General features: G+C 41.9%; 1 protein-coding gene across 1 annotated transcript in view; it reads left to right on the forward strand.

Moving 5' to 3' along the window:
• Positions 1–14,357, forward strand: part of LOC144818741 (uncharacterized) — a 186,854-nt gene that overhangs the window by 83,337 nt on the left and 89,160 nt on the right. Inside the window, exons 3-4 of the mRNA XM_078676445.1 lie at positions 5,001–5,111; positions 11,387–11,491. Coding sequence (XP_078532571.1) covers positions 5,001–5,111; positions 11,387–11,491 — 216 coding nt within the window. The remainder of the gene's footprint in view (positions 1–5,000; positions 5,112–11,386; positions 11,492–14,357) is intronic.

Raw genomic sequence — 14,357 nt, forward strand, 5'->3', positions numbered from 1 at the left:
GTGGCAGACTGTGTCGAAGGCTGCGGAGAGGTCGAGGAGGATGAGGGCGACTGTGTCTCCATTGTCCAGTAGAGTTCGAATGTCGTCTGTTGCTGCGATGAGGGCGGTCTCAGTGCTGTGTTTTGCTCGGAAGCCAGATTGTGAGGAGTCGAGGGATTTGTTGGTTTCGAGGAAGGCGGCGAGCTGGTTGTTGACAGCTTTCTCGATGACTTTGGCCGGGAATGGGAGAAGTGAGATGGGGCGATAATTTTTGAGTTCGGTGGGGTCCGCTGTGGGTTTTTTCAGAAGGGCGGTGAGTTCAGCGTGTTTCCAGTCTTCCGGGAAGGTGGCGGAGTTGAAGGAGCAGTTGATGACGTCTCGGAGGTGCGGTGCTATGACGGTGCTTTACAGTCCTGCGCCTCTCTGGAAGCTTCAGCTCTGCCCGGTTAGCTTGTTATGATCTGCCAAAGTCGCTGCTGCCACTATTTGCCACTACATGGACAAGCTTTAGACTCAACCGAAGCACCTAATCATGGAGGAGGGACTCAGCTCACTCCACTGCTAAAGACAACCGAGCATACCCACGGCCTAGAGGCTAACGTCAGCCCAAAGCATTCTGGCCAGCAAGTCTTGGAAGAGGTTCAGGTAATATACAAAGACATCTCATACCTTACAACTCAGGAATAGGAGGAGATGGTAGCTTTATATGCTCAGAGTTCACCTCAGATAGGAAGTACTCAAAGCGTTAAAGCATAAATAAGACTATAAGAAGAAACGCAGATGGACACCATCTAGACATCTCTTAAACACTATGCAACTATCAGTGGATGCCCTACAATACCAGTCAAATAAAATGGACATCCCATTATCATTACTCAATACCTTAGTGGTTTTTGTCGACGGTATAGATGAAAAACCATAAGAATTAAAAAACCTTATCAAGCGAGCTCAGGCTGACCCTCAATTGTCACAAGCTAGCTCCACTTGTGCTCCAGTTTTGGATAAGTTATCCACCCTTTCTATCATGCTCAGTGTCTTACTCACAGGCTTAAAATAAAACACCAAGCCCAAAACTAGAGCTCAGTTACAGAATTTCTGCTCTACCCTGGAAGCTCACGCCTTACAACCCTTACAACAAATTAACACCCTCACCCCTTTGGTCAAGCCTATTTAAGATCAAAATACTATCGGATCATCCAAAGGGGATCCGAACTCATCATCAAATGAGCAGGCAGAAATTTCAAATAAACTAGAACCTAATTTGACAAACACTTCTAACGGACCAGGGCAGTTGAATAACTCACAAGCCTGACATAAGCAAAGAAGCAAAAATAACATTACCAGTTTCTTTGGAGAATACTCCACACCAAAACCGTAACAAGTTTCCCAGAGAACAATAATCCTGAAATGCCACTTCACCTACAAGAGACACCAGCAGTAGGCAAGCAGTCGGGACAAGAAGCTGAAGTCGGCGGCTCCAGTTGCTGCGATGCAGTCAGTGGCGACGCCCCTAAAGACCATAAGAGCAACAAGTCAACGGCAATTAGAAATCCAACGGGCCCAAAAGAAGCATCTCCCATCATAGAGTTGAGCGCCCCTTGACCAAGTATAGAAGCTCAACAGACAGGTGGACCATTTGACACTAAGACAGGAGCTAACCTTGCAGTCCAGAAGTCCAATCAGGGTGCAACTTACTACCCCGCCGGGTGGTGATTCAGATGGAAACCCCTCATTAACATCAAGGATACTCAAGACACAAGGAGAGCTCAATGCAGAGCAGGGCTGCACCCAGCTAGTTGCTCTAAAATAGATTGCACCAACTGAAGATCCCATTGTACTAAGAATTACTGTGCCTAACATGCTAGAAACTCCCTCGTAAACTGCACAATATCCTCATAGACTTCAATACAAACCTCAGATAATGCCCAACGACCAGCCAGACACAAACATCATAATTTTCTTACCTGAATGCAAATCTAAAGGCAACTGCGACACCCTAAACAGGGGTAATATTCTTCGGCTATTAACCCTTATTTCCAGCTTGGAAAACCTAAGGTCAGCTGACCTTGCTTAAATTGAAATTATACACTCCGGCTGTCCACTGGAGAATGAGGCAACACAGACCACTTGGAGGTCATCTGAGATTGCCTGGAAAATGCTGAGTAAATGGCTGACCTTCAGGAGTTGGGGAATAAGGTGGAAAACCCTATCACAAATCTTGATACCGTCTTACTTTGCTTGGCTCGGATCAGTCCAGCGACAATGCACAGCCAACTAAGACCACACACTTAGTCCTTAAGGGCGATGGGTAAATCAGTGCCAACATGAGCAGCACCTAGGAATCAATCTGGGTCATACTCTCAAATACCTGGCTCTCGTGATCCAAAATTGGAGAAGGCTTTTGCACACAATAAATTGCGCAACCAGGAACGTTTGACAAAGTTCAGTACACTGCACGCACTCCAAGGGACGGTTAGAATCCGTACATCTGTGTTCTTAGGACATCAACGGCCTAGAAAGCAAAACATTGAATCCAGTTAAAGGACGGCCAGGAAATGCCTACATCAGTAACAAGCCTAGGCTCTTTCAAGCCACTGCATTTTAATGCACCGGAAATAAATAGTCAGGATTACGATTTATTGCCAGAATGCTAAAACTGAGGTCGTAATTGCCAACATTTACATTCACCCTAAAATAGGTCAAAGGCCTCAAGATTGCTGATAAACGAAATTCTGAGGTATCTAGAAGAAGAACAGACCTCAAACCTTGTGGTGTCAGGTGACTTCAACTTACATCTCCTAGGATCCTCCTCCTCCGAAGAGTTCACATCATCTCAGTCTTCACTTTGGGACATACCAGCTCAGGGTGAAAATGGAACCGTCAAACTAAATAAAATCATCAGGCAATTCCTAGGAGATCTACAGCATCTAAGGTTCTATGCACTTAACGGCCTATTCTCGGAGGGCATTCCACCAGCAGCTTCATTCCACTCAAAATCAACCCGTTCCGCATTAGATTATACCTTTGTCACTCTTTCACTAATGTGTAATGTCTATTCATACCATCTCGACGAGAAGGAGGACAGTGATCACCTTCCACAACAAGTTACCTTCCAGGCAGCCCCCTATGTCTTTCTCTGTTCAGCTGAGGCACCTGGCTCAGCTTTTACTACAAACAACAAAAGGATTAGATTTTCTTCTTCATCTATAGGCAGTCTGTCAGAATTGGTGAATGGTTTGCTACACCAGCATTTGGAAATGTAATATAATGCCTTAATTACATGTAAGTTATTCAACAAAGAGTTTGCAGACACATTTCCTACCCCAAGAAGACCAAGGATCCTAACACATGGTAGTTGGCAACAGGCTCTGTTCCACTGCAACCGATCAGACAACTACTTCAAGTAGGGGACCCCTTCCTCTTTGTGAGTGTGTGAGGAAATATTTTTTAAGAGCAGGCAGAGGTCCCAGGGACCACTGCCTGCCCTTAAAAAATGAAACTGCACCTTAATGTGAGTCCGTGGCAACTTTATTGGCTCTTCATATACTCCGCGAAACCACTGCTGGAAAGCACAGTTGAGCAATCCAGATTCTTTAGAGTGCACATTAAGATCTTCCTCGCATTTTCCTTTATCGATGGTATCTTTATGACTGACAAGTATTGTGAACTGTTTAGTATGCACTTTATGACTTGATATGCACTTTGCCTACATGTTTGGTATCCTTTTATTACAGTCGTTGATGGTAATATTGTAATAATAGATCTATAGTGTTATTGTCACTGAACTTGTCCTTTTAATTATGCTAAAATAAATTGAGCATGTCATCTGATTAAGTATTCATTTTCATAAAGTGTTTAGTTTGTACTGGATGTCTTATGATCATGGTATTTTATGACTTATGTACAATCCACAGAGAACTGAGCTACTCTGCACTTCCAACAAATATGCACCAGCACTTTTTGTATTTTCTATGTGTTTTTAGCTTGTATGGTTTTAATACCTTGGAAGCCAGTTCTTTTAATTTGTTTATATTCCTTAATGGCTCGGGTTTTAATATGCTTGTTGTATGAATAACATCATCTACTCTGGCTTACAATTTGATCATGTAAAATGTTGTTTTATTTGCCATACTTTTGTAGGCCTATGCACTTTGACGGTCTTAACGACCGAATGAAGTTAATGATGATGATGATTTAATTATGTTTTCTACAGTTAAATTTGCAATGGATTGCTAGAATTCACTTTAAGATCTGTTATGCACTTTGCCCACACGTTGGTACTCTAATGCAAATTTGTTTACACCCGTCTATCTTAATTTTGTAATTTATGCATGGTGCTGCGGCTATGATATTTGTTTTTAACTATGCCTCATAATGTTTTCCTTTTGCACAGGTTTTAAATAACCGAGCAATATTATTACATTTCTAACAAATTGATATCCGGTAACAGGTTGCCAAACCGCAATTTGAGGTTTGTGCATTTGGAAATGCCTATTTGCATTCACAAATAGCCCGATTCTGCGAATCGGGCCATTTGCGACCTATATGGGCTTCCTACATCTAGCCCTAAATCATTTAATGTGACAGAACTGCAGTGACTCCAGGGAAAACTCCTGCCTTTGCCCATGACCACATTTTCATTATTCTGATTCCCCCCCGTTCTTGCTAACTCAAAATGGGATTGCCCAATAAGGTATTTCCAAGTTTTGAACTAGAAATTGGGCTAGGTGTCTGCAGCATTTTTTCTGCTCCATATTGATTAAGTGTCAAGTGTAGTTTCCTCAGTTTGTCTTTATACAAGCATTTATAATTTGTTGTCCCTTTTGGAAATAAGAGTCTAAGCAGGAGAGCAATTGTGTGATAGCTGGATCTCACCAATAAACGCATGCTGCTTTCAGTCACGTCACCGATAGTCATGAGGCGGATCACTTCTCTCACCTGTAGTTTTCTTTACAGAACAGTTCAACTGTATCAGTCATTAGTTAGGAAATGTAGATTAATTATGACTTTGGTTTTCTCAGGTCCTCTTATTGCGACCTCAGTCTTTTCACTAAGAGCAAATGAAAAGGAAGATCCGTACCCCGTTGAGGATCCAGACTTTGATAGAAGATACAGTATACAGAGTTCCCCAGGTGAGCTGCATCTGTTAAGGTGATCTGGCATCATGGTTATGTGGCGTGCAGCAGCCTCCTATGTGCGTCATGGTGTTATTATATATTTTAACATGAACCTCATTTGTGATTGTGTGTGTATTGAGTGTGTTCACTTCCCATAAGTTTGCATTTGGCCTGAAACAAACCAAGATCCTAAAATGGATGAGAGTTTATTGCTTCATTCATGCAGATCTGACCGATTCATATTTTTTTGTGCGTGTGTGTATGTGTGTGTGAGTGCAAATTGCCACATGCTTTGTTTCGCCTCGTGAACAGAAGCGTAATGTTCTCTTTTTGCTGCTAGGCATTAACAGGGGCTCCTGCTACAAGGAAAACATTCCTGCAAATTGATCTCGCTCAGGGCTCCGGTTTCTGCTCTAACAGGTTTCTAATGTAACATGTTCTCATTCTTCTGAACGCTTCATAATTGCATTACAAGCGAGAGAGCACTGATTACTGCATAGAAATGCACCAGTTGTCAACAGTAACCTTAACAGTTACTGCCCAGAAACTTCTGACTGTCATGGATCCGCAAGAAAGGCCTCACCAGATGAAATATATAAAGTGCCAGCAAAGTCAAGTGCTGTCTCAGGAGTCTGTATCTCACTGTAATTGAGAGCACATACAATATTGTTTTTGTGAGGCTCTCTGAATATCAGTGTTGCTGATAAATACATTATTTGCTGAGACCATTTAAAAAAGAAACTATTTTTGTGTTTTAGACAAAACGTACAATAGCAAACCCCGCCCCCTCCAATACTGAAGGCATGTGGACAGGAGTGCAGCCATCAATGTACAATGTCTATAATTTCTGCAATTCTGGCCTGCTGTTTACGGCACAAACTCCTCAGCTTCTCAGTGGGTCTCCACCGCCCTGAAATTGTGTGCAAAGTCCGAGACAAACCCCATCCCTTCATTTCTCGATGCTCCTCTGGCTGTCTACCCCTATCCTTCCTTCACTCCCATTCATGGGCTCCAGATTCTTTCAAATTTCCGGGGACCCAGAACCCGGTATATTTGCCATTCTGCTCTCATGCACTTGCCCATACCTCCCCCCCCACACACACTCCAGCCGAGTCTGCAGCATCTTTGCTGACCAATATTTGAGGAGTACACAACAGGCTAACATCAAGGTCAAGTTGATGAAAAGTTGTTCGTATCTATCTAAGGATTGCTCCCCCCCAGATGCCGAGGGCGATCTGTTGTGGTGTAAGATGTATCTCATGGCTTAGTGTTTCCACTATTCGCGTGCCAATCTGTTTCCAATACTCCCGGATCCACAGACATGCCCCTCCTCCTCCGCAAGCAGTGCAGGCAGAGGTTATCAGTCGCCCTGCCCATCTGATATCTTGTAGGGATTTTGATGGAGGTCAATAAGGGTTATTAAATAAGTGTGCCAATATTGATATGACAACTTTTGGTTATTTGCCGTAAGTCCTATAAGTATCTATGGTCAAGTTAAGGCTTGTCATAGGCCCTAATGCTCCTGAACCCTTGTTTCCGAAATCTGGTTCATGAATGAGATAGCATTCCGCAATCCGACCCTTCGTGAGCATGTTAAGGACGCAGTGGAACATTACTTCGCCGAAAAAATTATATTGGCGGTCTACCGCCGGCTAACCTGTGGTACGCAGCGAAAGCAGTTATATGGGGTAACTTCTATCACACACAACATTTGATATAGCGGCCAAGCTTCGTAAACAGGAACTCGAAACTCAACTACAATAAGCAGAGTCAAGACCTAAGGAAGGGGGTTCACAAAAGACACTGAGAGACCTTAGGCGCATTAGACCCATCTTTTAATGAAGGAACGGCCAAGAAGCTCCTCTATTTTGATAACGTGTATTAGAAGCGTGGGGACATGTCCGACCGTCTTCTGGCCCATTAAATACGAATTTGATCTACATGCAACCAGATGCATGAAATTCATGATGGGGAGTGGGGGAAGTCATACTGAGACACCGGACATCATATCGTTTTTTTTACGATTGTTATTCAGCACTTTACCAAGCCCGAATCTTGATGAATGCCACCAGGACCACTCCCTCAGCAATTACGAACCCCCTAATAGAGAGGAGGAACTGAGCTTGTTGGAGGATGACATCAGTGCAGATGAAATTAGAGCAGCAATTAGTCATCTCCCCCTATCTCAAGACCACCGTGTTTAATTATTTTTTGACGTCTGGCATGGTCACTGACACAATGCTAGAATACCATCTCACGTTACTCTTGAAGCCCCACAAACCCCGGACATCTTGCTCCTCCTATCTCCAAATTGCGTTGCTGGAATTGTGACATGAAAATCTCCACATCCATTTTTGTAGCAAGACTCTACCACATTTGGATGACTATCATAGCACCCCTGCAACCCGGCTTTATCCTTGATGGCCAGGCCAACCCTAACACCCGCGTGACCATTGCACTTATGCAAGCTGACAAACTGTACTCCTCTCCCTTGACGCTGAGAACGTGTTTGACAGAGTGGACTGGACATACTTGTCGAAGGTTTTGGCTAAAATAACATATTGACCGCAAGATGCTAACCTACATACAAGCTAATTTTGAGGAGCCGGCGTCCAACTTAAAAATGATAGCTGCCCTGTCGTCTACTATAACCCTTACAAGAGGGACCCGCCAGGGATGTTCTCTATCCACTTTAATTTTTGCTCTGTCCATAGATCCCTTAATAGCAAAAATTCTGCGTAACTCAGCAATCCACAGTATGTGAGTCGGCGATAGAGAGCATACATTTGCCCTCTTCTTGGATGACGTACTATGCTTTATCACAGATCCAGAGTCCTCTCTTCCTGTGTTAACGAGGGAACTCGACCTGCTTGCAAGGGCATCTGGCTTCAAGATCAATTTCTGTAAGTCCTGGGGCATGGGAGTGACAGATCCATAGGGCTGCCTCCGGGAGCCTACCCAGAGAGAGGGGTTCCAATGGGCGACTTCCACGATCACATATCTGGGAGTTCAACTTCCATCCCATACGCTGGCCCTATACGATTGCAATATACTTTCTTTGTTCAGCTCTCTTTTCTAAATTCTACACCGATGGGTTGAATAGAGATTTCCTGGCTGGGACGACTCAGTTATCTTAAAATGAACTTCATGCCCACCTGCTGTACTTCCTCCAAACCCTTACCCTTGTCATACCTAAGCGGACACAAATCCTGATACGCAATAAAATGCTCAGTTTTGTCTGGGCAGGTAAATCACCTCAGATGGCCCTGGCAACACTGTACCGACCTATGGCAGAGGGCAGCTTGGAGTTTCAAATATCTCCATTTATGTCCTAGCAGTGCAAATTTTGCCCTCTTTGGATTGGAATCACGATCCTGATAATAAACCCTGGGTGGACGTGGAACAGCCCTATTCCCGAACACCCCTAGATGGCCTTCTTTGGCACCCCCAGACTGTAAGCACTCTAAACCCCCCCACCTCTTCCATTGACATACACCCTGCTTGTTTATTGGAGTCAGGTTAGTGGAAGGTGAGAGTTCCCATTATATCCATTCGCCATCCCTTCTCTCACACTTAATCAGGACGTTCCACCATGGGTGGACCCTTCTGGACTCCTTCTGTTGGGATCAGGAACCATCCCCCAAATTGCTGGAATTTTATGATGACGGATACCTACGCAGCAGTGAGCACCTGAGGGAAAATTTTGCCCAGACAGGGCGGGAGGCATATAGGATAGGGCAAGCTTTACACAGGGCCGGGCGTCCAATGGCTCGCCTGGCTTTACAGATGGAGGAGACACCTATAGAATCTCTGTACCTTTCCAATGTCAGACACAAAGGCATATCGTGGCTATACTGTCATATACTCAAGCTCAACCCACCAAAACTATGCCGATATGAAACAATGGAAAAGGGAACACCTGGGGAGCAATATTGCAAGGGGCCTCCAAGTCCTCTATTTGTCTCCTCTATAAAGACACTCTTACAAACTACTCACACAGTGGTACCTGACACCAATAAGGTTGCATTAAATGTTTGGAACTCTGAGCTGTGCAGGAAAGGATGCTGGGAGCAGGGTACATTTTTGCATATGTGCTGGGCATGCCCGAGTGTTCAAACGATCTGGGATGAAGTTCTCCAAACGATATGCACCATTACACACCACTTTACCTCACAATCCTTTGTCAAATCACTTGGGCGGTCCTGGCGCAAATAGATCTCTTCCTTCTTCGACCCCATAAGGGAGCCTTCTCTCCCAGCTACTATTGGCAGTGTGGCTGTGCATAGCACAAATGTGGAAACTGCCACAAGCCCCTACTTTGAAATTATGGTTGGGTGAAGAATGGAATCTATACGCCATGGAGAACCTTACAGCTATACTCAGGGGCAGGGTGGATACATTTGAAGGTACATGGTGTCCTTCCACCATGCACATTATGTCGTCAAAAACGAATAGGGGGCATACACCTTCCTATGTCTGAAACACTGAGGGCCTCAGACATATGGGTACAGTCCCCTCAAAATCAGAGAGCGACCCACCGGGATCCCTACTCCATTTGGGTGTATCCTTATTACAGTGTTATTTTTTCATATGTGTGGCTTGTGCGGCTTGAGAGGCGGGGGGCATTGGGGCTGTTGTACTTTTTAGAGCGATGGTCATCATCCCCTACTTCTTCCCTAGGTACAATTTTGGGAAATGACCAGTGCTGAACCCTCCTGTTCTTTTGTCTTCTGCGATACTGCTGAAAAGTGCGTCCTGTCTCTCTACAAAATGCTAAATAAAGTTGTTAAAAAATGTTTTTGTGCTTTGGGCCTACACATTGCTTACCATTGGTTTGCTGTCTTGTCAGTCTCAATTGCTTCCATGTAGTTTGATGGCTTTCTTCTCTCCTTTTGTGTTTGTCTTTCTTCTGGAGCATGCTTCTTTAGCATCCTTTTGATTGGATGACTTGCATCCTTCCACTGCTCCACACCAGGGAACTTCTCTTTTGTTTTCAGCACTGTAAAGGAATGTATGTGTTTTTGCTCTCTGCTCTGGATACAGCTCTCCACTCACATCACCACTGTCCACTCTCATTCTGTTGTTTCCCTCTTCCCCAGATCGTCCGTCGGTCCCCCCACCTGCTATTTCCATTGTTTTAGTTTTATTGTTCAGCCCCCAGCTCTTCTGTTGTTCCACCATCACCTCCGACTCCACGTTGCTCCCATCATGGTGTTCACATGCACCCCCATTCAATCCTCTATTGCTTCCCCGCCCTTAAAGGTAAAAAGGCAATGGCTGCCATTTCATGACGCATAGCTGCTCATGCTTTGTGACAAATGCAAACTTTTATGTCAATCAGTTCTTTATTTCTCAATGTTTACATAGAATATAAAGTGCAAGAAAATTAATAATACATAATGCATTGTATATTTATCTTGAAAAAAGAAGAAACAAAGTTAAAAATGACATAATGTGAAAATATAGCATTCTATATAAAATGCACCACAAAAACATTTCAGAATTCATGAGCAGGATTCACTAAAATCTTAAGAATGCCGCACTTATATCAATTACATCACTGTTTAAAAGAGATCTCCTACACTTCAGGGACGACCAAAGGAATGATGCCAGAGAATAACAAAGAAATGGATCCGCGAGTGATTGGATAAAGTGTAAGCCTGTCCGGCATTGCCTAAAATTATATTTTCGTAGAAACGGGAGAATAATCCATACTTTTTGCTCATTGTAACAACTGAAAATGTATATGTCATTACAATAAAGCAGCTCTTACTTTGTTTTTACAAATGCTGTTCCGGATCAACTAACAATAGTTCCTTTTAGCTGATGTGGAAAATCATTTTCCTTTTTGTTGATGTGGAACAGCATTTGCAATAAACACTGACAAAGTGAAAAGGTCAGGTAATGACATTGAAAGGTATTACATACTGGTTCTGCCAATGCTTGTTTCATGTTTCATTTTCTTTTTACGTGTATAGGCATCGTATAATCATATGAATTGAGTTTGTTTCACAGTTATTCAAGAAATATATGATGAGCTCTGTGATTCCTCATTGAGGCAAATTAATATTCTTTTCACATACAGTCAGTTGCCATAATACTGCAAACTGTGTTTAGTGCAAAAAGAACAAACCTCTGCAATACATCTATTCAGCCTTTATTATGCAACTTTCATCATTCTTTTTACACCTTCTCTCTAAAAAACAGGAAGATCTTCAAAAAACTTTCAATTCCAACTGACAAATAAATATGCAAATGTTGATGTTTTATTTTTCCTGTTGGTTTTGCAGCTCTTAGTTGTGACAACATTTTAACGAGGGAACACAGATCAGAAACGCGTTTAACAGATCATCATAGTGCAGTAGGAGAGAAAGTGAACACGGCTTCCAACTCTGGTAAGTTACTCTTGATCTTAGTATGTTAGTGATTTCTTCCTAGCTCTTACGAGTTGCCAGTTCTTCTCAATTGTGTTTCTGCTTTGAATCAGAGGTGTAACAGTCTTTTGTGCGGAAAGTTCAGTGACACCAGAGATAGGGGTGTTAGTGACTCGCATCATCAGGTGGTTTAGTCAAATTGCCATCTATCCCTATTTATCTGTCATTTATTACCTGACCAGTGGAAAAGAGGGTTCAATATTTCTCCCTTGAATTAAGTCCCATTAAGGTCTTCCATTTCAGCCTGGTGCTCAGTTAATAAAAAATGATTTAGTGTGGGACATGTGAACTTTTTTTTGAATTTGCAACACCACACACGTTTCGTTGTATCTCCCTTAAATAAGGCGATGATGCATGCTAGAAAGTTGAATCTCAAAACAAACTATTAGGTCACAAAAATAGGATGCATTAAAAAAAATGTTTTATATGGAACTGAAAGCCACAAATTAAACATGGATGTAATATTTAGAGCAGTTATTTCAATTCAAAAGGGACAGAGCTGTATCTCACATTCAAGAATCATGCGTAAAAGGCCACTTAAAAGGAGATGGATGTACTAATCACTGATTTTGACAGGCAACATGTCAATAGAAATAGTGCATAGTGTTCTTGACCTTTATATGTGTGATTTAACATAGGAATGTGTAACTTAGATTAGCACCTTCAAGGGCACCCTGGTATAAAATCACTCTTTAATTAATAGAAACCATTGTTATGGCTTATTCATAGCTTTAACTCATGGTATAATTAAAATAAATATTTTACGTCATACAAAAATGGTATTCAGCTTGTTCTAATTAATCCAGTCTCCTCTTTTAGAGCTGTGTGTATTCCTGTAAATAAAGGATTTCATCGCAGCAGTAATTTGTGTGCTGGTTGTTTTTTTTCCAAGGTGGAATCAGTTTAGTATCTTCCACAGCCAAATAAAATGTAAGACAAACTGAAGCATATTGTTATGATGATCTGATGTTTAATAATTCAGATTTAACTATATCTCAGTGCAAAGTACATATAATTATATGTGGTGACTGTTTTTCTTTTATTTTTGTTCTAAATTTTTGTTCTAAATTATCTTGCAAGTGCACTGCATACATGTTTTGAATGTGTTTTGTATTTCAAGTGATACTGGTAGTTTAGGAATGAGCCTTGTTTTATCATGGCTTGCTTTCTATATGCTTTGTATTAGTTCCCTAATGATCAGGAATACGTTGTTTGTCAGTATTTAAGATGCATGCAGTAGTTTGAAAATGTATATTTTAAAGCACATCTTTGTTACTTTATTGGTGTTCAATGTGGGTTTGAATTAATGTAATCCTTTTTAAATTCCTGTTGTCTTTTTTTGCTTAGAATAGTGGCCATTCCCTCTGAATGGCTAGCTCCCTCAAATAAAGCATAACCCACCTGATCTTTGTTGACACAGTGATTTTCAAATTATTTGTTTGGTGTACATTTAGGTAATTTTTCTGTCCTCTCCAGAGTAGGAATTATTTGCTTCGATCCATCTTGTCTGCATTTATTACAATGCCTCCATTTAGGCTATGGAGGAATGTCTTAGCACCATTGATTGGGCTAGAACAGCAGTAAAGATCTGGTCTTCTCATCGCTTCTTTTCCCTAACTTTATTAGCACATTATTTCTGTCAGATGTGTTACATTACACTTCAGTCTGAAAATTTGTGTTGAATAGTGACTTGTTTTACATACTCTGGGGATTTCCTTATTTAAAAACTTCTTGTTCATCAATGTTTACGGAGGCACTCTATTCAAATTGTCACTTTGAAAATCATTAAACATTCTCCTTTGTGTAGCTTGAGTCAGTTTGGTCCTTAAATGTGGTAGATGCTGAGCTAATATTTGCCTCCTTAACGTTCTTGTATGTCTTGTATGTCTACTTTTTTACATGTTTTCTAGCTCAAATGATTGTTTCACTGGAGAAATTGTGTGCACAGGACAGGGCATTTAGTATACACATCAGTTTGCATTACGTTTGGTTTGCTGAATATTGTGATGTTTGTTCTATCGCTGTAAACATAGCCTTGACACAATTTGGACCACCTGAGTCACGTCCCAGAAAAAATGGCGGTGGTTATTTCTCATAATCTTAAGAATCGCTATCCTATATCAGTTGCACAGTTCTCCTGAAGACTCCACCAATCCAAATATGTCTGAGTCCTTCACTGCCTTAATCTACTATTGCAGGAATACCAACCTTTTTTTGGAGCTACATCTGTTCCGATGAATACTTTGTCGACTGGATCCATACACAGTCATCATACTGGATTGGAACTGGGCTGCAACCAACCCCCAGCCCATTGGATAATTATTATCTGAACCATAACAACATACTCAGAAACCTTGAGTTTCCCTCTTTCTTTTTTTCACCTTGTCCCCTGCCTTCTAGAGGAGTACTCCCATCCTTCTCTTTTGGTTTGTGATCTACCAGGCATAGCACTACCTTTACTTCAATATGTACCATGTTTTTTGATTTACTCTCTTTTCTTTTGATACTGTCCTCTTTCTACTTGAGGCACAGTTACCTTAAACTCTTAAAAAAGACGGCATCCCCTACCTTACTACTGCTAATAAGAATGTCACTGCTTTATGTGTATAGGTTTGCCATTTACCACTTTGAACCTTGTGGAACTTGGTCCTCTCTGCAGGGTCATCCTCAAACCTTTTGCCTTCACCTCTCCTTTTTTGCTGAATTTGTTTTTATTCATGGCCTTAGGACTCTGTGCATTTTACCACTGATAACCAGTGCTAAAGCACTTGTGCTCTCTCCTTTAAACATGGCAAAATAGTCCACACCCAATTGGCACATTTAATTT

Source organism: Lissotriton helveticus, chromosome 2_1 (assembly GCF_964261635.1).
Source record: "Lissotriton helveticus chromosome 2_1, aLisHel1.1, whole genome shotgun sequence".
Lineage (NCBI taxonomy): Eukaryota > Metazoa > Chordata > Amphibia > Caudata > Salamandridae > Lissotriton > Lissotriton helveticus.